The sequence below is a fragment of the Littorina saxatilis genome, linkage group LG13 (assembly GCF_037325665.1).
Source record: "Littorina saxatilis isolate snail1 linkage group LG13, US_GU_Lsax_2.0, whole genome shotgun sequence".
NCBI lineage: Eukaryota > Metazoa > Mollusca > Gastropoda > Littorinimorpha > Littorinidae > Littorina > Littorina saxatilis.
Window position 1 is genome coordinate 3,503,621 of NC_090257.1, and position 16,005 is coordinate 3,519,625.

Sequence of the window (16,005 nt, forward strand, 5' to 3'; positions counted from 1 at the left end):
ACCTGTGCTATACCTGCAGTGTCTAATCTCTCTCACGCCCCAGTGGAGGGCGCTGCTCAGGTGGAAGGAAGGGGCGGCGAAAAGCCCTATGTCACTCCTGCGGACAGCCTTCAACCTCCCTTCCCACGCTTCAGCAGCGAGGGAGCCAACACCGACGTTGACGTTGAGGCCCCTGTGAAAGACTTTCCCCAGGAACGCAAAACACCTTGTGGGAGTTTCTCCTCGCGTTTTGTCCCTCCCGTGGATACTGCACCGCCTTCACCCGCACAGCCACCAGCCCCACCTGTTGAAATCCTACCAGGGAAGTCAACGCTGGGCGACAGTAATGACAGTGCAGAGAGACTTTCACTTTCAAACACGGCGGGAGTTTCCACAGAAGTGCTGGGTAATAAAGCAGCGAGAGTTGACTACGAGGGCTGTGAGATAATCATTGACAGTGCATCACGGGGACACGGCACTGTCGACGCCCTCCCCACACGACAGGACACCACTACCTACCACCCGTTATCTACCTGCCATCCACGCAACGTACCCGATCAAAACAATGTCTCTGGGACAGGTAGACACCACGCTGCTGAGACCCGCTTGCCTCAGACGCAGGCTTTTTCTGACACACCTGTGAGAGATTCGAACCCCAACTCGTCTGGAACTGGGCACAGCGGTTCCAGAGAGGAAGACAGCCACGAACGTCTTCAAAACGACCAGTTCCAGGAAGTGTTTACAGACTCCACCCCGGAATTACAAAGCAAAACTACCAGCGGTGTTGGTGAAAACATAAACGTGCACACTGGCGACTACTTTCAAACACAATATTCTCTGGCAGCGCTCGATGATTGGAACCCGGAATTACGAAGCAGAACTACAAGCGATGTTGGTGAAAACACAAATACAAATGGACTTACTAGCAACAACGTTGATACGGAATTTAGACACAAAACAGCGAGTGTTGTAAGCCAGAACGAAAATGTGCTTACACTCAGCACCATCGACAGTGCTTCAAAGTCAGTGTTTTTAGCAGCCCCCTCACGCGATGGCGTGAGAGACAGTTATGACAAGGGCGACACAACACTGCGCAGTTATGACACCGTGACCTCGCACGCATGTCACGCATATGACGTCACGTCTGGAATATTAAGTGACACAAAATCCACCGGCATCGACACGGCGCAGAAAATATGCGGCGCCCGCGACGATTCTCAGCGGGTCACCCTGTTTAATTCAAGCGTGCATGGAGACCGGAGGGGCGAGACTAATGTGATTAATGAGCTCGGCGTCAGCGCTGGTAGTGGTAATTCCTGTGCCGCGGAATCGAAACCTGGGGGGACAGACTGGAATGCTAGTTCTGCAGACTTTCAGGATCTGCTCTCAGACTCTGCTACTCACTCAAGCACCAGCGAAAAAGACTCGGGATCGGACCAAAGCTCTAAAGAATCCAGCTCAGAAAGTGCAGAAACAAACCTGAAAACTAAAAGCTCGAAAAGGGAGTCTCGTCCTATTTCGGGAAAACCTGCCTCGAAGGATGCCACTAAATCTCTAATTCCTAGAAGAAAAAGGGTGAAAGTGAAGAGAAAGGAAAAACACAGCCAAGTAGTAGCAGGTGCGCACGTGACTGTTACAACTTCCATGGACCTACGCATGAACGCGCAATCGCTACACCGAAGTGTAATTACAAAAGAAGATCGTGCGTTTGTGAGTGAAAGTGACCGTCGCTTTGACAAGGAGCTTTTGTTCAGAGGGACAGAACCTGGGAAGGATTTGAACCTGGAACTGTCGCATTCAGACTCTGATGGGGTAAAACCTGACGATAGACTTGCGCAGGGAAACGACTCCACGATATGTCTCACACGTATCAGTGACACGAGCGTTTCGCGAGGGGATGTTCAGTCCAACCCCGACAAAACGGAGGGCTCTTCTTTGGTTTGTAGCTACGTTAGTGTCGGTGAGGTGTATGTGAGCAAGTGCTCGAGTGATGGAAACAGTACCTTGGAGACAACGGAGGATTCGAACCGCGGATGCCTGGATTCAGGCAAAGAAGTGACAAAGGGGCGAACTAGGACCGCTTCGGTCACTGTTTCTGCCGCCAACCACATCAAACCACATTACAAAAAAGGTAGGCAATAATGTTTACGTAGAACTATACGTATTCCTTTCCTTCTCTCTCTCGCTGCCTTTATCTCTGTCTCTGTTTCTCTCTATCTGTGTGTGTGTGTGTGTGTGTGTGTGTGTGTGTGTGTGTGTGTGTGAGTGTGAGTGTGTGTGTGTGTATGTGTGTGTGTGTGTGTGTCTCTCTCTGTCTCTCTCTCTGTCTATCTCTCTCTCTCTCTCTGTCTCTCTCTCTTTCTCTTTCTCTCTCTCTCTCTCTCACACACACACACACACACACACCTACACACACACACACACACACACACACACACACACACACACACACACACACACACACACACACACACACACACACACACACACACACACACACACACGAAAGCTCGCCCCCTAACCTCCGACCCTCGACCCGTGTCTCGTGAGGTCATCTTCTGCAAATAGCAGGGGATTAAGTAAAGGAAATTCATCCCCATAGTTTACATGTAAGGAAGAATTCAAACAGCCTGCGCCGCTGTTGAGTTACACAAACTTGAGAAGAAAGAATGTAGAACTGAAATGTTATCCCTGTTGTCACAAAACTTTATTCACCGCAACCGCTAAACTTGTTACGAAGAGGAGATTGTTTACCAATGCACATTGTCGACGTTACATATTGTGGTTTTTTTTCCATCGCCAATAACATTATGATTATGTGGGTTTTAAGACTTGCATGCAAATAAGGTGGCCTTGTCAAACACACACGCTTACGTACGCACGCACGCAACCACACACACACACACACACACACACACACCACACACACACACACACACACACACACACACACACACACACACACACACACACATAGTTTCTAGAATGTCATGGTGCTGGCCGAGACATAGCAGAGACATTTGATACGGTGCTGCTAATGCTGGCAAGTGAACAGGTGGAAGACAAAATTCAACAGTTGCTTTCTTCTCCTTGTCCAAGGATTTTGAACTTTTCAGAACCATTAAACATAGTAATTTATAACAGCTGTTAAGCCTCCAGATTTGTGTGAGTAAATTGGATCGAAACAATATTCCACAGGACATATATATACAGTATATACATGTATCTACGCTATGCATGTCATGATTCGGGTTGATTGGAGGACCAAACAATGGACATCACAGTTCAAAGCTGATGTTGACTGACACCAAATCCCTTTCTTTATTCCAGTAATTGTGAACACACAATGATTCTGACGGAGCGTCAGAATGAAATTGAGAGCTTAGATATACCAGCGTCAGTGTTTTGTTCACACTTGCTGACGTGCGCGACGGTTTGTTTGGCTTTTTCAGCATTGTGTGACATTCCTTCACGCACCACAACAATTGTTCATCTCAGCTTACTGCCGCATAGCCGGAATTACAACACTAACGCGTACGGTTTTTGGAACTGTATGAGAAAAAAATATACATAAAAGAATCGACTGCCATGCATAGTTGGTGCACGATCTCCTTTACACGCCAGTCATTACATAATCATCTGAGACCTCCCTCCATTCCCACCGCCCAAACAAAATCAATCGCGACGGTAGATGTTGCCGCTGAGGCACAGTTTAATTTGTTCTTTTAATATAGCAATTTTCAACTTGTTGGCTTGGCATTGTAGCCTTCTCTTTGACAAACGTTTTTAAAAATAGACCACCACTTTTAGCGTTGGCATAATTTCCGACTTCAAGTTGACAAAAGTTAGCTGAAAATCTGTGACCTAACAGATTCGACGACAGTAGAAGATTGGTTTTTGCTCTGTGTGCACAGGTGGGCATTTGGGGTTTGATCGAGCCGTCCAATGGAAATCTTTGTCACGAGATGTGTAAGGCATGGACGACACTTGAGAACGAATGGGGCGTAACGGCGAGAGGAACACTATACTCCTTGAACTAACGATGTGTGTTCTGAAAAGTGGATGGATGGTATTAATATTTTCAGTAGCCTGTTCATGATGAGAAACCACTTCACGTCGCAGTTTAACACCTTCAAGGTGAAACTAAAAGTTATGAATGGTGAAACTGCGTAAGGTGAAACTACAAACGGTGTACTCGCATGACAAGTAAAGGCAAGGCAGTGTACAGCGGCCCAGTATTTCACGAATAAATATTGGAGCATTCATTTTACACCGCTGCTTTGCTGAAGTTATGAAAGGTTGTGTTTAACAAGTCAGTTTATACGCACAATATTTTCGTCGAAAAAGAGTGTAATGCCACCTTTAGCTAAAGTTATGTTTCCCAAATTAGTCTACACACACACCGGTTCAATACCCCCCACCCCCCCCCCAAAAAAAAAAAAAAAAAAAAAAAACACACATCCAAAAACAACAACAACAAAAACCAACATCAACAGCACAACAACACGTGAAATACCATCTTAAGCTGAAATTATGTTTCACAGATTAGTCCACACAGACGGGTTCAATATACTCTGTGAATAAAGAAAGGGTGGAGGATTATATCGCATACTACCACCTTTGATCTGAAACTATATTATTATGTATGAAAGGTCGGATTTCACAAGTCCGCATTCAGTACAGACTGGTTCAATACACGCAGTGAATAAAAGCGTAGGATCCGGAGGGATTACATCATACACCACTGAGCACAAAAAGTTAATTAGCGGATTTAAACGAAATGTGTATGACTTGTTAGGTAAGACACCAGATAAACTTTTTGATGTAAAAAATACAAAATATCAGTCAGTTTAAGTCACCGTTTCGACGGTTGAAAGTGAATCATGCCGTAAAAAAACGCCATTTTTGAGGGTAGGCGTGGTCACGGACCTGTGGCGTCACACCCAAATATTGCTCAGATTCCAGAAACACATTTTTAAGCAGAAGAAAGACTGATCTTCAAATACACGTATATTTCTGAACAAAAAACTGCTGTTTAACATCTGGGCTATACCACTGAAAAAAATATCCTTAACTTGTTGTGCTCAGTGTATGTTACTTCCTTTTCTAATAGCAGAAACGATATGAAAGGTTGTGTTTCACAAGCTAGTCCTATTATATAGACCGGTTTAATATACTCTTCGAATAAAAGGGTGTAGACGGATTACATCGTATAATACCACCCTTTTGCTGAAACTATATGAAAGGCGGTGTTTCACGCAGCCACGAAATAGTCCATGCATAAAGGGTGGGAGATTACAACGCACATAGGCTAGATAAACCCCAAAGATAGCGATACACACAACAGGGGTACATTTCAACCAACGTAAAAAGCGTAGATTCCAAGCAACGTCAAACGGGTGGAGTGCATTTACATCACACGTATAGCGCGACGTAGCCAAGTCATTCACACGGCATGTTTTTGCATAAAAAGTTTAACCCTGTCCGTCTTTGAAAAGGATGAATCATCGGGTATATAAATGTTTTCTTCGTGTTCTTCTTAAATCACGGAGACATACTGTCGAAGCATGCAGTCAGGTGTTAAACATTCCTGTAAAATATCGTAAATTCTTAATTCAAACCAATCAAAACAACAATAATAAGAATAACGAGAACAAAACTAGAACTTCAACAACAACAGCAACAACAGCAGAGAAGCACACAAAATGGAGTATTACATATATATGTAAATAGAGAAAAAGAGAGAGAGCGAGAGGGGCAGAGAGGGAGGGCGACACTGTATCACTGTATCATTTAAATTGTTTTATTTATGGAACGTGTAATTTTAGACAAAACGAAACGTTCACATTTATCTGTGAACGTGTGTTTCGTATCAGTAGTTCGGCTAGTTTCGCTTGTCACTGATTTTCCAGGGATTTATAGCGTAAACATGCACACTTTCGCAGGCGTTAGCCGCTCTCCATGTCTTTCTTTTGTCACACCTCTCCATACTTCTCACCTGTTGTAGACAATTTTAGAAGGCATACAGGTGTCAGTGGTGCGCTGTGACGTTGTCAGGTGAGTCGAGTGAGTTCACGTGTGGTACAGTGACCTTTTGCAGGTGTGAGGAATGTGCCTAGGGGAAATAAATTTAGAACTGAAGTAGAATTTCCTTCTTCTTTGAAGTAGTCACTTTTAGGGTGGAGGTTCATTTTATTGATCGAAGGCTTAGAAGAAGAAATGTGCAGTTCTGTGTGCACGCACGCACGCAACGCACACCCATACACACGCACGCACGCAACGCACACCCATACACACGCACGCACACCCATACACACGCACGCACGCACGCAACGCACACCCATACGCACGCACGCAACGCACACCCATACACACGCACGCACGCACGCAACGCACACGCACGCACGCAACGCACACCCATACGCACGCACGCACGCACGCAACGCACACCCATACACACGCACGCACGCACGCAACGCACACCCATACGCACGCACGCAACGCACACCCATACACACGCACGCACGCACGCAACGCACACCCATACACACGCACGCACGCAACGCACACCCATACACACGCACGCACGCAACGCACACCCATACACACACACGCACGCACGCACGTACGCACACATACACAACGCAGGCGCACGCACGGACGCTCGCACACACACATAAACATGTGTCGTTGTAGTCTCTATCTAATTTCTATTCTGATTAAATAGTACACACAACATAATCACGATGAAAACAAGACATGTCTATTTGCTTCTTTTCAGCACAGTTTGTCAGGAAGTTGGCTGTGTGTAATGTTTCTCACCTATTTATCTTATTAATTTTACTGTGCAATTTGCGATAAATTATTACGCTAGTAGCTCCTGTGAAATGTCCTAGTTGTAATTACGCCTGCGTGAGGTGTGTACATAATGTATGAGTCATTACGCGTGCATCATAATTAGTATCAATCAATCAATCAATATGAGGCTTATATCGCGCGTATTCCGTGGGTACAGTTCTAAGCGCAGGGATTTATTTATTTTTATTTTTTTTATTTTATGCAATTTATATCGCGCACATAATCAAGGCGCAGGGATTTATTTAGTACAGGCCTGCGCATACATAGGTTTATCGCGTTCATTCTGCTTTTGTACAATACAATACAATACAATACAATACAATACAATAACTTTATTAATCTCTAAAAGAGAAATTGCATTGCTGAGCTTTTGTGTCCGTAATAAAACATACATAAAACATTCAAGAATAAACATTTGTTCTTTGTCATTCATACATTCTTGTGTTCTTATACATTTCTTCAATTCATACATCAATATTCTATCATAATTATGTACATACATTTGTTCTCTTTTAACAGTCTGTCTTCAAACGCATCTCAGAGAGGGAGGCTAGAGATTTGTGTTGTGCCATAGGTAAAATCATGTGCTTAGCTATGAAGTAATGTTATCACATGTTATTTAAGGAAAAAGTAAATATGTGTACCAAGCGTATAACATCAGCAAACCTGAGAAAATACAGCACATTGGTTATCACATAAGAAAGCATATTAAAAATAAATTAACATGCATTCACCATCAACAATGCACAAACGAAAGTCAGCACCTTGCCGGTTATCACATATTGTCTAAGAGAGTAGAATAAGAGTATATAATCATGCAAAACAAAATCAACAATACTGAAACAATACAGAACACTGACCCCGTGCATCAGAGCGACAACACCAGCATCTACCGCCCCACCTGAGAATTGAAGATGTGAATTGCAGATGGAATGAACGAATTTCTGTAGCGTGTGGATCTTGCGGTTGGTTGTCTGAATCTGTTGCTCCTGTCTGTCCGTCTACTGTCAAATTCCGGTCTGAGTGGGTGCGAGTCGTCAGCCAAAATCTTCTGTACCTTGTCAGTCAGTCGTCGTTCATGTGTTGATGTGAAATTGTCCTGCTTCCTCCCAACCACCCCACTTGCTTTCCTGATGAATTTATCTAATCTATCCCTGTCTTGCTTGTTGATGTTGCCACCCCAACACACGGAGCCAAAGTACAACACACTATTGCACGTTGAAGTGTAAAACATCTGAAGGATTTCTTGTCTGATGTTAAAAGACCTGAGTTTTCTCAAAAAGTACAGGCGAGAGTGGAGTTTCTTCACAAGGGCACCGGCACGGTGGCCTAGTGGTAAGGCGTCCGCCCCGTGATCGGGAGGTCGTGGGTTCGAACCCCGGCCGGGTCATACCTAAGACTTTAAAATTGGCAATCTAGTGGCTGCTCCGCCTGGCGTCTGGCATTATGGGGTTAGTGCTAGGACTGGTTGGTCCGGTGTCAGAATAATGTGACTGGGTGAGACACGAAGCCTGTGCTGCGACTTCTGTCTTGTGTGTGGCGCACGTTATATGTCAAAGCAGCACCGCCCTGATATGGCCCTTCGTGGTCGGCTGGGCGTTAAGCAAACAAACAAACAAACAAACTTCACAAGGGCATCAGAGTTTGGTTTCCATGTCAACTTATTGTCTATAATCACCCCCAAATACTTATACTGCTCTACCTTCTCTACGACCCTCCCCCCCCCCCCCCTTGATCACTATCTCCCTGTGTACATGTTCCCCCCTCCTGTTGTCCATTATCATTTCCTTTGTTCACACTGTAGCACATATATTTCCAATGATATTCCAGACACAATGCAGTGCCAACAATAGCGACTCGAGAGGAACTGGTATAGCGAGATAGGACAGAAGAAAAGTGATTGGAAGGGGAGGGGAAGGGTGGGGAAGGGGCGAAAGAGGAATATGTATCGAGGACAGAAATAGCGCGAGTCTAGCCGACAATATTTGGAAAGGTCACACTCACCAAAAGTGAACACTACTCTGACCTTAACAGATGAAACGTCATAAAAAATAAGACCCACCAAACCACAACTAACTCACGGATGATATTACGTTTGTGGATCTTTGAGACCGACATAGAAACGGTAAATAAACACAGAATTGCTGTTATCTGATAAGATCACCTTAAAGTACACCTTTCAGCCAAGGCAAGACGCAGACACTGCAGCATGAAGAGCCACTGCATGCACCTAAGATCAAAGAGCCAAAAGAAATGTTGTGCAAAAACATGCAGTTGAAGCTTCACGTGAACCTACATTTGGAGGCCACAGCGAGTCACCTGAAACTCTGTTGTCGTTGAAGGCGCACAGGAATGTCACAGCTCAGGGTCAGTTTCAAACCGTGTCTCGCTATTATTTCGTGCCGAATTCACGGAATTGCCGAATTCGCGGAATCGGCAAAGTTTTCGCCCATATAACGTAATCGGGAAAACACTGCCCATTACGCAAAATCGGCAGTGTTTTGCCGAAAACGCGTAAAGGCTTCTAAAATTTGCCCATTTTGCGAAATCGTCAGCCAGTTTTTGGTTTTAAAGTTCTCAAAAGCTTGTGATATCATCACACTTAGACAGCTAGATACTCGAATGGATAGATATCGCAATAATCGATAAGTTATGGCAAGTTATGGCAAAAAGTGTAGTTTTCGTGTATTTCCGGCGTTATGCTTGACAAAGACCAACACAGACCATAAAAACCAAATTAAGGAGGTAAAGCAATGTTAATGCAATGTTAATGCAATGTTAATGCAATGTTAATGCAATGTTCTGGTGACACAAAAGTAACAGAACGGCTGCCGCTTTTGCGAAATGAGCAAATTTTAGAAGCCTTTACGCATTTTCGGCAAAACGCTGCTTATTTCGCGTATTAAATGGGCAGCGTTTGACCAATTGCGCTAAATGGGCAAAAATGTTGCCGAATTCGCAATTCCGTGAATTCGGCACGACATATCCATTCCCGACCAGAAGTATCTAAACAAGAAACAAAGACCGAAGAAGCCAGGAATGTCACTCGGAATCAGTGGCAAAAACCGTCTCGCACTTTGGTTTAATGTTTTATTCAGTGTTGGTGATTGTATCCAATCGTTCCAGAAAGACAACATAGTGAACGATAAAAAGCACAATAAGCACGCTCTAAACATTATTACACCCCCAGTATAGGGGTGTGTATAGGTTTCGGTCGGTGTGTTTGTGTGTTTGTGTTCGCATATAGATCTCAAGAATGAACGGACCGATCGTCACCAAACTTGGTGAACAGGTTCTATACATTCCTGAGACGGTCCTTACAAAAATTGGGACCAGTCAAACACACGGTTAGGGAGTTATTGGTGGATTAAGATTCTACAAGGACTTATAGAGGCACATATTAATGGTCAAAGGGAAATAACCTTCTCAGTTGGTGGCAGTGAGAATGGTTATTTCCCTTTGACCAACGGGGGTGTTTTTCCTACCTCGGAGGAATTTCTTGTTAAAATCGTATTCTGGAATATTAGAAACAACGACTATAGATAATTATACCAAATAAAATCCATTCACGGTTATTAAACCTTGCAGTAATACACATGTGGGAGATTGTCAGACATAGAAACCTCACCTCAACAAAGATTCGTGATTGTAGAAGATCGTCAGACATAGAAACCTCACCTCACCCACGATTCGTGATTGCAGATGGAATTGACAAGTTCTAGGACATAAAAAATCAAGAATTCTGACAAACACTTGACAGCCTTTGACACGTGTACCGGCTCAAACAAGAGCCATTGCAACCAAGAAAAATCAAGTTCGCCCCAGCTATGGAAGGAATCATTACGGCGAAATGAAAATCATGTTACCAGTCACGCAAATCCTCTCCACAAACACTTCGGCGTCACTCAAACGGGCTTTACAGAAATAGCTTAAGCTCAATATCTGCCGATCATTACAACGGCGGAGTAATCTGACACTGGAGCTGACATTCATAGATCTTTACCTGCAGATCATTACAGCACAAGACTTAGTGTAAGCCGCTAGAGAAATAAACTTCCCCGCCCAGACTTTAAGGTTGAAGCAGCCTCATGCCTAATTGTTACAGCTGATGCTATAATCTCTCGATATAGCCCCCTGTGTGGCCATGTGGCGTCACTTCCAGGAAGCTAAATCGGGATATAGCCCAGCTAATTCCTCAAGACAGCAGAATGAAAACAACACTAATTCCACAGCCCGATAGTAAAAAGCCAAGGTGCGAATAATCCCAGAAGTATCAAGGCCAGGAAGATAGCAGGACTAATGAAGGTTTACAGTGCTTCCCTATATAAGAAGAGGCCCTCAGGCCGAACATGCTAACATATAACCACGTCATGTCGCAAACAGACGCTAGTTAACCAGGTCATGTCGCAAACAGACGCTAGTTAACCAGGTCATGTCGCAAACAGACGCTAGTTAACCACGTCATGTCGCAAACAGACGCTAGTTAACCACGTCATGTCGCAAACAGACGCTAGTTAACCACGTCATGTCGCAAACAGACGCTAGTTAACCACGTCATGTCGCAAACAGACGCTAGTTAACCACGTCATGTCGCAAACAGACGCTAGTTAACCACGTCATGTCGCAAACAGACGCTAGTTAACCACGTCATGTCGCAAACAGACGCTAGTTAACCACGTCATGTCGCAAACAGACGCTAGTTAACCAGGTCATGTCGCAAACAGACGCTAGTTAACCAGGTCATGTCGCAAACAGACGCTAGTTCTGGGGACAGAAATATTAAGTTAGCATAGCATAACGAAAATGCTAACAAGGGTAATTACTACAGCGAAGGTTTGATTGCGACGTCTTCAGTCTAGAGACATCCTGCTTGCTGCCGCGCTAGCCGAGACAATTTTCCCTCTTTATATTCACTGCGCTGGTTGCAAAACCCCTCCGCGCGGAGGTGTTTTCAGACACATCAGACACAGTCATGCTGAGAAAGGAAACAAACTCGCATCGGTCCCAGCTGGCCATATAGGTGTTTGGGACAATTATAAACAAAACAATAACCAACCTACTTTTGGAAATAACTTTTTTACATTTAGTCAAGTTTTGACTAAATGTTTTAACGTAGAAGGGGGGGGGGGTCGAGACGAGGGTGTGGTGTGTGTCTGTGTCTGTGTCTGTGCGTGTGTGTGTGTAGAGCGATTCAGACTAAACTACTGGACCAATCTTTATGAAATTTTACATGAGACTTCCTGGGAATGATATCCCCGGACGTTTTTTTCTTGTTTTCGATAAATGTCTTTGATGACGTCATATCCGGCTTTTTGTAAAAGTTGAGGCGGCACTGTCACACCCTCATTTTTCAATCAAATTTATTGAAATTTTTGCCAAGTAATCTTCGACGAAGGCCGGACTTTGGTATTGCATTTCAGCTTGGTGGCATAAAAATTAATTAATGACTTTGGTCATTAAAAATCTGAAAATTGTAAAAAAAAATTTTTTTATAAAACGATCCAAATTTACCTTCATCTTATTCTTTATCATGTTCTGATTCCAAAAACATATGAATATGTTATATTTGGATTAAAAACAAGCTCTGAAAATTAAAAATATAAAAATTATGATCAAAATTAACTTTCCGAAATCGATTTAAAAACATCTTCATCTTATTCCTTGTCGGTTCCTGATTCCAAAAACATATAGATATGATATGATATGATATGTTTGGATTAAGAAAGTTAAAACGAAGAGAGGTACAGTAAAGCGTGCTATGAAGCACAGCGCAACCGCTACCGCGCCAAACAGGCTCGTCACTTTCACTGCCTTTTGCACAAGCGGCGGACTACGTTCAGTTTGATTCTGTGAGTTCCACAGCTTGACTAAATGTAGTAAATTTCGCCTCACGCGACTTGTTTTTATCTGCTGTTGAAGATTTGCGCTCCTTCGAAATATTGAGGCAAGAGCACGTGGTCAATGACCAGAGCAGGTAAGCTAACGTGGCTGTAGTTTATGATGACCTCCGAGGTGCATATTGTCACAAGAAAAGGACATCAGAAAGCTAAATAAGAAACCAGTACAGATAATTTTGTTTCATGTGACAAGATGGAATTTGGGGGGGGGGGGGGGGGGGGTTGGAAGTGAGGCACCTCAGTAACGGCTTTGGCCTCATGTTTACCCGGACATTCATGATAAGTAATTAACACCTGTGATTTACAACGGCGCTGTGATTTATGAAGCGCGCGAAGCCAAATTAGAATCGGGTATAAATCTCATACAAGCGTTAGTTATTGGCAAAACCAAGCAGAAAAAATCCGACAAGAAGAATCTAAGACGGAAGCGTTTCACAAACTCAGCCTTTTATGCGTTCAAAATCCACTCACTGCATAATGTTACAAGATTCACAGATTCGTTACTAGGATAAAGTTCGTCCGCACTTATGCCAAAATGGCCATAACAGAAGTTCCATAAAGCGAATCTTGGTGTCTCCTAGCAAAATCAAAACATAAAAAATAAAAAATAAATGCATCCCCCCCCCCCTCCCCCCCCCCCCCAAAAAAAAGGAAAAAAGAAGCTAAAACGTTTTAGCGTTTTCGAAACGACGGCGATTTTGTTTCGGCATTTCGAGAACAAGTTGTGTCGACAGTCGAAGCAAAACGACATCCCTGCTAGAAACAGAGCCACGGTCCGAGGTCGTGTTAGCTTGATGACAATACTTCACAACATAAAGCTATCAAAAAGGGTACATTGTGGGAGAGATTTTAGACACATCTTAAAAAGAAATCCCGATGCAATCGCTATTGTAAAGTGTTTCCCAAACTCAACCGTTATTCCAAATCGACTCTCTGCATTGTGTGTTGTGAACAGCCTCGAACGTGCTTGCCTGATGATGATACTTCATGACAGAAAGCTACCAGAAAAGGCACATCTTGTTCTTGTACAGGTAACTTGCAAGACCCAACTGAAAACAGTAGTCCTGATGGAATCGCTGCGTTCCGTAGCGTAAGATCAGAGAGGTTGGACAACAGAGCAGTATCGTTTACACGGCAGAAACAGGGGTGCCGACAACACCCTCAGTGTGTGGTAGAGAGATGATACCTATGTTTGTTTGGAGTGTGTGAAACACATGACGGGGAGTATATTGTAAAGGTTAGATTTGTGTGAGAGAAATATGGCTAGCAGGTGGTTTCAATTGCCAGTTAGCTATTGTTCGAATGTTTTTTGTGTGTTTGTTTTGTTTTTAGAAACCATCACACTCACTAATTGTCTTCTCACTGATAATGAACAATAAAACCTCCCACTTACGACGTTAAACATGTCCTCAAAAGTCGGTCGTAAAAAGGAGGGGTCGTTATTGGGAATGTGAGGGTAGAGTGTATTATGCAGGCGAACCTGTCCATTACGACGATCCAAAGAACAAAGGGTCACCACCATACGCTTGAGCTTGTTGTTGATCCTTAACATGTATTATGTTGAATTATCTTGTTGATTTTGTTTGTTTGTTTGTTTGCTTAACGCCCAGCCGACCACAAAGGGCCATATCAGGGCGGTGCTGCTTTGACATATAACATGCGCCACACACAAGACAGAAGTCGCAGCACAGGCTTCATGTCTCACCCAGTCACATTATTCTGACACCGGACCAACCAGTCCTAGCACTAACCCCATAATGCCAGACGCCAGGCGGAGCACCCACTAGATTGCCAATTTTAAAGTCTTAGGTATGACCCGGCCGGGGTTCGAACCCACGACCTCCCGATCACGGGGCGGACGCCTTACCACTAGGCCAACCGTGCCGGTAGATGAATTGTTGAATAAACACTGTTTAAACCAAAGAACGAAGAAAAGAAAGTGGTCGTTATAGATAGATGGTCACTATTAAAAGGTGATCTATACAAAAGGTGATCTATACAAAAGGTGATCTATACAAAAGGTGATCTATACAAAAGGTCATCTGTACAAAAGGTCATCTATACATTCAAAAGGTCATCTATACATTCAAAAGGTCATCTATACAAAAGGTCATCTATACAAAAGGTCATCTATACAAAAGGTCATCTATACACAAGGTGATCTATACAAAAGGTGATCTATACAAAAGGTGATCTATACAAAAGGTCATCTATACAAAAGGTCATCTATACAAAAGGTCATCTATACAAAAGGTGATCTATACAAAAGGTGATCTATACAAAAGGTCATCTATACAAAAGGTCATCTATACAAAAGGTCATCTATACAAAAGGGGATCTATACAAAAGGGGATCTATACAAAAGGTCATCTATACAAAAGGGGATCTATACAAAAGGGGATCTATACAAAAGGGGATCTATACACAAGAGAAACTCGTCTGGGATCATTCAGATTGGTCATTGGGGGAAGGTGGTTGCTTTTGAGAGGTGGTCGCAAAGGCAGATTTGACAGTGTAAATAAGTCGTATGCAGATCATCTTTTAATGCTTGTTGTATGGTATGTTAAAGGATTAGGTTAATCTTTCCTCGATACACAAGTTAAACGTTTTTGAGTGACCCGGATTAAGTGTTATGGGGGACCTTTATAAATAGAGAGTTGGATTGATATAAGTTGAGTTAATTGCATAAAAAGGAATGATACGTTTTCTAATTACTGCATTCTTATCCAAGCAAACATAATTATGTAGATATGTTTTGGCAGGGAAAACTCCACATTGAAGACCCCCTCCCTCTCTCACTATCTCTCTCTCTCTCTCTCTCTCTCTCTCTCTCTCTCTCTCTCTCTCTCTCTCTCTGTGTTCCCCCTCTCTCTCTCTCTCTCTCCCCTATCTCTCTCTCTCTCTCCCCCATCTCTCTCTCTCCCCCATCTCTCTCTCTCCCCTCTCTCTCTATCTCTATATCGCTCTCTCTCTCTCCCCCCCCCCCTCTCTCTATCTCTCTCCCTCTCCCCCTCTCTCTCTCTATCTCTCTCCCCCCCTCTCTCTCCCCCTCTCTCTCCCCCCCCCTCTCTCTCTCTCTCTCTCTCTCTCATCTCTCTTATCTGTTCATGGAATATATGGCTGTATTTCCTGCATTTCTGTTTTTTAAGTCATTAACTAGAGGTGTTATTCTTTTTAAGCATATATATATATATATACATTTGCAAACCATGGCTGGCTGACTGTGACACCACCACCCCCCCCCCCCCCACCCCACGCCTCTCTCTCTCTC

General features: G+C 43.6%; 1 protein-coding gene across 2 annotated transcripts in view; it reads left to right on the forward strand.

The window, feature by feature from the left end:
* The first annotated feature begins 293 nt into the window (after positions 1-293).
* Positions 294-16,005, forward strand: part of LOC138946302 (serine-rich adhesin for platelets-like) — a 197,146-nt gene continuing 181,434 nt past the window's right edge. For both annotated transcript variants that reach the window (XM_070317840.1, XM_070317841.1), the window contains exon 1: positions 294-2,110. In XM_070317840.1, the coding sequence (XP_070173941.1) occupies positions 1,624-2,110 (487 nt within the window). In that variant the 5' untranslated portion in view covers positions 294-1,623. The remainder of the gene's footprint in view (positions 2,111-16,005) is intronic.